This window comes from Echeneis naucrates, chromosome 8 (assembly GCF_900963305.1).
Source record: "Echeneis naucrates chromosome 8, fEcheNa1.1, whole genome shotgun sequence".
Lineage (NCBI taxonomy): Eukaryota > Metazoa > Chordata > Actinopteri > Carangiformes > Echeneidae > Echeneis > Echeneis naucrates.
The window spans coordinates 14,062,901-14,071,588 of record NC_042518.1 but is presented as its reverse complement, the minus strand read 5'-3'; the positions used below and the strand labels follow the sequence as shown (position 1 = coordinate 14,071,588).

Below are 8,688 nucleotides of genomic sequence, written 5' to 3'. Positions count from 1 at the left end.
AATAGTCGGACTGGCTGTTCACTATAGCCCTCCCCCGCACTGTGACTGGTGAGTTATAGATTAGCAAGCAAAGCTAGGCCTGTTAGATTTATATTTCCTCACCTGCTGACATTGTAGAAGTAGGAAGTAGAGTGTGGCACTGCAACACTTTGGAGGGTGAAGTGCCATGAATGCCAAAAGCACAACTGTGTAGGATTTGAATACAATCCTGGATGCTATTAGAATTTTGACAAATGTGAGGAACTCTGTTGTGCAACTTGCTGAATTTGGGGAGCTCAAAGGGGAACAGAAATAACCCGATGTGAAATTTTTAATAATCATAAGTTAACGGAAAATATTAAGACTGTGTAGCTTTAAATGGCACTGTCACTATCTCATGCTTTTCTATGCGGATCTAACCCATCTGGTGAGAATACTAACCCCTAAATAACGAAGCAGATGTAGCTTCAGTCTTCTAGCAGGAACTTGGGAAAGTAACCATAAAAGTGCTCGTTCACATATTTTAGAAACAAATAAGATGAAAGTAATAAAAGATCACCATTTGAACCAATTCACTGTGCTAGCATTGGCTTAAGTAATGACCTACAGCTGGTAAAATCCATCTGCAGCCTTCAGAAACTGTCAGTCATACATGAGGAGCTGACCTTTCCTTTAAATAAATGATCCTTTTGGCTGAAAATCTGCAACTGGTACCTTTGGAAACAACAAAATGTGCGATGTGAAAACACACAGCTTAACAGGAGTAGCAGCAGTAACTAAAGGTGGCACGGCTTCATGAAGGGTCAGTCACATTTTAGGATTTACACCAGAGTATCAACAAGCAGTTCATAATTTCAACATAGACGTTAAATCATTGTATCATAGAAGAACATTGGATTTAACATGTTTTCATGTAATAAACAAGTGAATCTGAAGTGAACTTTTGAAAAGTTCCAAAAACAGAATATCTAAAAGAAGAAATGTTTTATTACATTTTCATCAATGGAGCTAATGAACTGGGTAGCAAAGTGTTGTGAGAAAGTGTTGGTATTAATTATGACTGGTACAGCTGCAGTAAACAGTGGCAGAATGTTTCAGAGCATCATTTTTGAGAGAAAAAGGGTGAGAGGGAATTTTGCCACGTTCCTCAATGGGGAACGTGATCAACTGACTTTGTCAACCTTTTCTAATATGATACATTGATGGAAACACATCTACTGTAACTAAACTCAGTTAATCAAACGCCTTGTCATGGAAATGAGGATTTGTCATCTTTTGATCCCTTTATCTCTTTAGTGATAAAAATCCTACAAACTTACAGTTTGGCTTTTGAAGCGCAACAAAAGAAGGTCACAGATTATTCAACAGTCATTTTGGGAATACCATTCAGAGCTTGTCTACAGTTCAACTCAGCAGAAACAGGAAGGATGTGTAAACAAGCTTGTTTGCCATGGATTCATTCTTCATGTGCATATTTGTTTCATGAGGTCTGACTCTGGATCAAGGCTACATATTTTTTCGGAACCAACTGGAGCCCAGTTGGTTTCAAATTAACACAAAACAACACCAGAATTAAATCACCAGTATCGTGGAGACACACAGTCTGGAGACCGGCATGGCATTCTGTAACAAGTTCTAAAAATCCCATTCCCTGTATTGTTTAGATTTTTTCATCATTTAAATAATAGATGAGGCCAAATCCATGTTTTCAGAAATTACAGACTCATGAACTGAATACTGAGTGCTCCAATTTTTGATGACTGCTGGGCAGGCCAAAATTTTGCAAAGTGGTACATAAAATTTCCCTGTATATTAATATCACTGTTAAACAAAGCCCATCTTTCTGGTCTATGTGTCTGATACCTGATATAACACTGTGAAAAAGCTTATTCTCGAAAGTCCTTTGAAGTCTTTCTTGTTCTGCAGTCAGAGACTTTGAGTTGGCTCATGTTTCTTCGAGTTTTGCTTTGTTATTTTATATGAAATGATGAGTCTTCAGAATGATATGGCACAAGGGCTCTGACCTGATTGTGAAGGCAGAGCTTCTCGAAAATTGAAGACAGTCTGTTGGCTACAGTTAGACTTGGTAACGTGACATCAGTGAAGCAGGGAGGGTTAGGGTTAGGGTGTGGAGTCGATTTCCTGCAACACAACTGACCTTAATGAGGCATTCTATTGATTGTACATGAAGGTTGGTTCACTGTGCAAGAGGAGTATTGCTCAGCGTTTGGTGATAACTATCTTATGTTGGCTGCGTGAGCTCATGGAGATATGAGGGAAGGTTGTCTTATAGCAGTATCTATCCTGTTGCATTGTGGAAACTGCCACTGCTTCTGTTTTTGATCTTTCTTGTTAGGCAAACATATGCCACTCCAATTGTTCCGAAGTTTTCTTTCATCAGCGAGTCCCGATGCCAACTGGATGTCACATCACCGAGCCTAACATTCAGCAGTTCAGCATACTAAATGCTCAGTCTCTTCTGTTACACGTGGTGTGGTGTGCCCAACACAAAGCAGCATGCTAGGAAACCTATAGAAGCACACATGCATATCAAATAAGTTGGTGAGTAAGTAAGCTGTCAGGTCAGGAGACCAGAGAGTCTCTAGATATGGGACAACTGGACCGGACCACACCAGAAACAACAGGAACGGTTCTGACCGGACTGCAGTGGATGGGGAATATGTGGTGATTTATTTTGTCCGAGCTGATGTGGAGAGTAATGAGTGGAGGGAAAAAGGAGAGAGGACGGGGGTTGACCCTTCAAACAGCTGTCCCTGGAGTGGTGACAGCAACACCCAAGTGTTGTTTTGGAAGCAAAGTCCCATCTGTACCCATCTGCCCCCGCCCTCACACGACTGCAATATCATCATATTTTCTTTCATTCTGGCATTTGTAGCCATTGGTTGATAGATCACATGATCAAGTCTCCAGTCTGAACATCCAAAACCCAGCTCCACCGATCATTCATACAGCATGAGGCGCAAACATGTGTGCAGTGTTTAAACAAGAAATCTTTCTTTCTTTCTTTCAAGCACTTTCCTGTGGTCATTCAGGACAGCACCAATATGGACTGCAGAACAAAGTGCAGGGGAGCAGGAAGGATTGAAATAATTCCTTGTATCCTTGTATGCCTTGGAGGGTCAGTATTGCAAATTTCCCAGTTTTTTTTTATGTCAGTGTAAACAGTTCACAGCTTCTTTATTGGTTACTAAACTGGGCCCGACGGATTAGCTTTAAATACTAAAATAAATAATCGATTTCCCAATTTATAGGAGATTTTTCTGGATAAACCCAAATATTCCCTTTAGAGTACAGTACTTTAGGTAAGATGTGGATCAGATAATCCAATACAGTACAGTGACTGGGACATCACTGTCCAACTAAGTTGTGGTTGATTCTGGCTCATCCATGTTATGGTTTTAGTTGATGCTCTGTGAGTTTCAACAGTGGACCTTTCAGCCAATGTTGGTGAGTGCAATAAGTTTGGGCAAGACAATAGGAATAAGGTAAAATGGAGTTGGCAATAAGTAGGTGGTCATGTGCAAGGACATATGAGGTGACCTCATGCAGCGTGATTCTTGTTATTCGTTACCCTAACATTTTCTCTATAGCGAAAATGCCTGGATGCTATCACACAATATCAATATCCATTATCTTTATATTTATGACAATATTCATCCTTATTCATGTAAATCTGTGTTGTCTGGCGTTTCTAACCCCAAACTTTTTTTCCTTTTTTATCAAAAGACACAAAAATACTTTCATAGATTACATTTGTTATCGTGCTAAAACAAGGTACAAGTCAGACTGATGTGTCTCTGTGGGCCAGAGCCAGAAGATAAAACTGATAGATACCTCTTTCGTTGTGTCATGAACGCTGCTGGCCAGGCAGTTGATAAAATGGGCCTTTCCAAATCCGTGTTGTCAGTTAAATTGTATCTGTAAATCTGTAAATCTAAAGATTGTATCTTAAAGCTTGTTATTGCAAGATCCTGAGCTCAGATACCGAACGTTAATAAGGAATCTGTCCCTTCCAATTATGTGAAATAACATGGCAGGCACCACATTAACCCTGGTTTCATCTGTTTAGATTTGGTAAAATGACACTGTGGGCCTTCAGACAAGACCCTGAACACTGGTGACTGCCCGAAAGTGAAAGCCACTCAGTGTTTTGGTGGCTCATTATCGAACTAAAATGATTTAAACACCATTTCAATCCCAGAAGCTCTTTGATCTGGGGTGCAAACAGGAAATTTGGTTAATCATAAGCCAGTAGAGACGCCAGACAACAGCAGCACTCCAAGGTAGCGCTACAATGCATCACATTAGTCCACCCCTCCTCAACTATTACCCCGGTCAATCTTCCTACCTATCCCCCCTCCCAGCTCCCTCTTATCGGTCAAGGCCAATGAGGAGTTTGGTCTTCTCCTCTTCTTTCTTGCTCTCGTTCTTCAGGTCAGCAAACACCTGGGTGAAGAAGTGAGGGTCGGTGTTGATCTGGAGCATCTTGCCACTCATGCGGTTGATTATCTCCAGGCAGCGGTCCCAGAAAGCTTCCTTCTCTGCCTCAACGAGGAAGGGCTTCAGCGGGTAGGAGATCTCGTTGCCCATGTAGGAGTAGGACAGGTACAGGCAGGTGAGCAGCGAAGCCTGCAGCTCACGCTCTGAGGCCACCTCGGATGAGACCACGTCACGACACAGCATGTAGAGGAAGACCACATTGGCCGGAGTGATGAAACCCTGATCCTGCCAGCCCTGTAGGAGGAGGGAGCGGTCCACACTACGCAGCCACAGAACGGGATCTGTGGGGGAAAGACGCTTCAGTCGATAACACCGACGGCACAGGAACTCCCCCAGGCTGCGCATTAGTTCACTGGTGGAGGCCTGGATGGAATGAAGGGTCAGAAAAGGTGTGAGAAAAGGGAAGATGCAACAGGGTAAAGAAATAGATAGAGGATTCGGGAGGAGGATTAGAGATATGAGTGTAAGTATACATAGATTTAAAAAATCAGAGTTTAGCCCCGAATACCTGGACAATGACACGTTTTGGTGTGCCTGCTGCAGTAGATGGCTGGATCCCAGAGCCTGTGAGGGAATTCTTTTTGGCAGCAACAGTAGCTACATTGGCCAGGGTCTTAGAGGTGGGCAGTTGGGAGGAGGTAGTGGTAGTAGTGGCTGAGGGGTCCTGGCTGGACGAGTAAGATGAAAGGTTGGCACAGGACTGAGACTTCTTTAACTTCAGGCTGTCGGACGCCGAGTTTGCTGTGGCGGTGGCGTGACCTTCTGGAGAGCTCCCTTTCCCACCATCCCCACCCTCTGACTGCAACTTCTTAGAGCCCTTCCTCTTTGCTGATACAGCCACAATCCGTTTCCATGGCAACACACTGATAATGGACGGCCGTTTGAGGGACTTTGCAGCTGCAGCTGCTGCGTCCTTGGCGTTCTTGCTGTTCTGGACTGCTGTGTAGTGGCCAACTGTAGCCGGGCCATCCTCGAAGAGGGCTGTCTTCCGGTAGCTGGGCGACAGCGACAACACCGTACCCATGATGCCTGGTGAGGGTTAACAGAGGGTCACAGGAAAGGTGGACTGGGAAGCCGTGAGGGAGAAGCTCTTTGATTGGTCTGGACAAAGAGCTTGAAGAAGTGTCTCACTTTTGGAAGAAATCAAAGCTGTGGAAGAATGACAGGCATTAATTAGTTAGTCAAATAGACACTACTACAGGCAGTAATGAGATATTCTCCTTCAGTAAAACCAAATAAAAAAAAACATAGTCATAACTCCTTCATGGCTGATTATAAGTACACAGGGTGGAGTCAGTTTTTCCACTGATATCTGCCTATGTGTAATTTTATGGCACAGTTATGTGACAATCCAGGAGCTCCTATTACCATTGTCCCTAATGTCTGACTGCAGCTTCTGGAATCCCTTGCCAGTACAATCAAAATTTATTTCCATGGCAACACAGTGACGATTGAAGCCCATTTGAAGGACTTATAGCTCTGGAAAGAGTGAGGAAGTAGAGGTTGAGAATGGACTGTCTAAGTTTCTGATTTTCTGATTTGATTCTGATACTTTCCCGTCTCAACCAAGGCAAATGAGCAAACTGGGAAAACTGGTGAGGATGAACCTTTATGTTGGCATTTTGCACCATTTTTGTCAACAGTAAATAAAGACAAAGCTTCTTAAGGTCCAGTCACTAGCTGAATTAAACACTGCCAATGTTAAATCTCAGTTTATGGCGTTTACACAGTATTGATCCAACGGCCTATAGATAGCTGTTTCCATGGCGATATAATTGTCTGCCAGCGGTCATGACAAAATGGCAAATTCCACTCCAGGTGTGTCAACATATAGTCCTAATGTATATCTGGGATACTTAAAAAATGAAATATTTATATCATCATTCATAACACACATAAAATGTCTTCATGGTTCAAAACTCTCTCCATCCCCTGCACTCACATTAGAGTCTAATTCATTTACCCAAAAAAGCAATTTTAGATGGATTTTAAATTAAAATGGCTTTTGTGACATGTTTTGATACATATTTGAATAGAAAATGCATTTGTGATGAGTATTATTGCTATTATTATTACTATTATTATCATCAGTAGCATTCGTAATATCCTGATATATATTTGAAAGGTCCACAAAAGCAAGTAAGTGGATTTTGTTTCAAGGACTTTCTTCCTTCTCCTGAATATCAAGGTGGTATACAGCAAGTTTTTTTTTGACAAATTAGATTTTTAAAGTCCTTTTTTTTACACATTCTCAATGTTCAGTCTAAAGTGTTGATATTCATAAGGAGATGTAATTGTTGTGATTTTAAGAATTAAAATCCAACCATGTCAGTATTACAGCAATCCTTTCATTAGCTTCAATCTTGAGCTCTTGTAGCAACAGGTCAAGTCTGATCCTCTTTTCTGACTGAGTGACCCAAACCTTGTAAGATTGGATGCACTCTTGTCTTGGCTAAGAGAGGTGATTTATTTGTTGTGACATCTCAAATTTACAGAAGTCCTGACAGCTCATTTTAAGAATCAGTTTCTAACCACAGGCTCTGAGCATTTTGATATTTTCACAGCATAAATACAGACCCTAGACCCGATTTACAAAGAAAGCAAAGGCTCATTTTGTGTGACCTTTAAATAATCACCTGTGATCAAACATTAATCAATAGAGCTGAAAGAGAAATTATATGCGAATAGTTTCATTTTACACGACTAAAAACATAAATAGTAATGTACATGATTTGCTGACATTCCTTCACAGCAGCAGTGTAGATCTGTAGCCTCACGGGTAGCAGCCATATACAGGGGACGCTTAGTTTGGACTATGAAAAGTCGGCAATTTAGCACAAAGCACTTTAGCAATTTAATTTCCATTTGGATTTAATCCCCATCTAGCCTTGATGTCTGTGATTAAATCTTGTTTCTGATACCTCTCTACATAAAGCTGAGAGATCACGTCATCGTAACTGGGCCTGTTCATCAGCATTATATAAGAAGCAAGATAAGGCCACAGAGGCATGAGAAAGAAGTGTGCAGAAGCATCCATCTTAGCTTCAAAATGGAAGCCCTGAACGCCCCCCCGCACCCCCCCCCACCCAACATAAAGCCGCTTCAGAAGCATCAGCTCTCACACATAAAACACATGAAATTAGATACAGTTTAAGCTCATCTAATCCCCCCCAACATCATCCTCTCAATGTTAAAAAACAATGTCCGTGTTAGGAGCACATCTAGGCCTGCTCATTGGGCTTTTACCACATGCAGAAAAACACGCCTCCATGTGATCCTACCTTCGAATTAATCGCCTCTTCTTTTAATATCCGTAAATCCATGTATCACACCTTGACCCCCCCCCCCCCCGAAATGTGGTCAAAATGTGGACCGGTTTTCCACCCGTTCTGCTCGGCAGCCCGTAGTCCAGGGCGTGAAAACGGATCGGTCCCCGATAAGCTGTCAACCCCAGGACGATAGGTTTGTCTCTGGCTGGCTGCTGCCGATATTGCTTTCTCTTTCAAATCTTCATTTGTAGAAAGTCCCCCGTTGGTCGGTGGGAATGCAGGTGCAAAGATGCTCGACGTGCTCCGGTCCTTCTCTCGCAGCGAGTAGGAAGATGTCTTCCATTGAGAACCGAGAATATATACGGTCACGGCCACTAATGTCCCGTTGCTATAGTGACAGCTCGGACTAACCTTCCCCAGTCATGAATCTGACAACATGCATCGGTCTGAAGCACCTTGAGCAACACAATGGCGGCGAATACCAGGTGAAAAAAAAATGGCTACTACAATTTCCAAAAATAGATTGCAGCTTCTACCCTCAGCTATGCAAAGAGAGATAGATAGACAGAGAGAGAGATGTCTTTGATGCAGGCTTCTGCACTTATTCGGGTTGGATGTGGGAGAGAAACTGCGGCTTCTGATTGGCTGCTGCTGCCGCTGCCATTGGCCGCCTCCCGGTTCCCGGCCTATCGGAGAGGGCGCTGTCCGAGGTGCTGAAGCAGCCCACCAGATGTGGAAGAAGAGGAGGCAGGCGCGCAGCTGGCCTCGGGTTTTGTGAATCAGCTCGAGCCCCGATATCACCGTGGACCCGCCTGCTGACAGATGAGCCTGTGTGCGGTTTTGACAGCACATGAGTTTGTCTTTCACCTTTTATGTGGGACACATCCACACATTTATGCCACCCCTAACAGATCATTAT

At 42.8% G+C, this 8,688-nt stretch overlaps 1 protein-coding gene across 1 annotated transcript; it reads right to left on the bottom strand.

Annotated features, from left to right (window-relative positions):
* Nucleotides 1-4,371: 4,371 nt before the first annotated feature.
* LOC115047937 (cyclin-dependent kinase 5 activator 1-like) lies at nt 4,372-5,524 on the bottom strand. The gene is made up of 2 exons (XM_029509185.1): nt 5,009-5,524; nt 4,372-4,863 (listed from the first exon to the last, which is right to left on the bottom strand). Exons 1-2 carry the CDS (start codon nt 5,522-5,524, stop codon nt 4,372-4,374), a joined length of 1,008 nt encoding a protein of 335 aa, XP_029365045.1.
* Nucleotides 5,525-8,688: the final 3,164 nt, after the last annotated feature.

Excerpts from the sequence above, each read along its gene's own strand:
- LOC115047937 (XM_029509185.1), bottom strand. The coding sequence starts at position 5,524 with ATGGGTACGGTGTTGTCGCTGTCGCCCAGCTACCGGAAGACAGCCCTC. Across the intron at positions 4,864-5,008 it reads CAAAACGTGTCATTGTCCAG|GCCTCCACCAGTGAACTAAT; the intron begins GTATTCGGGGCT and ends CATTCCATCCAG.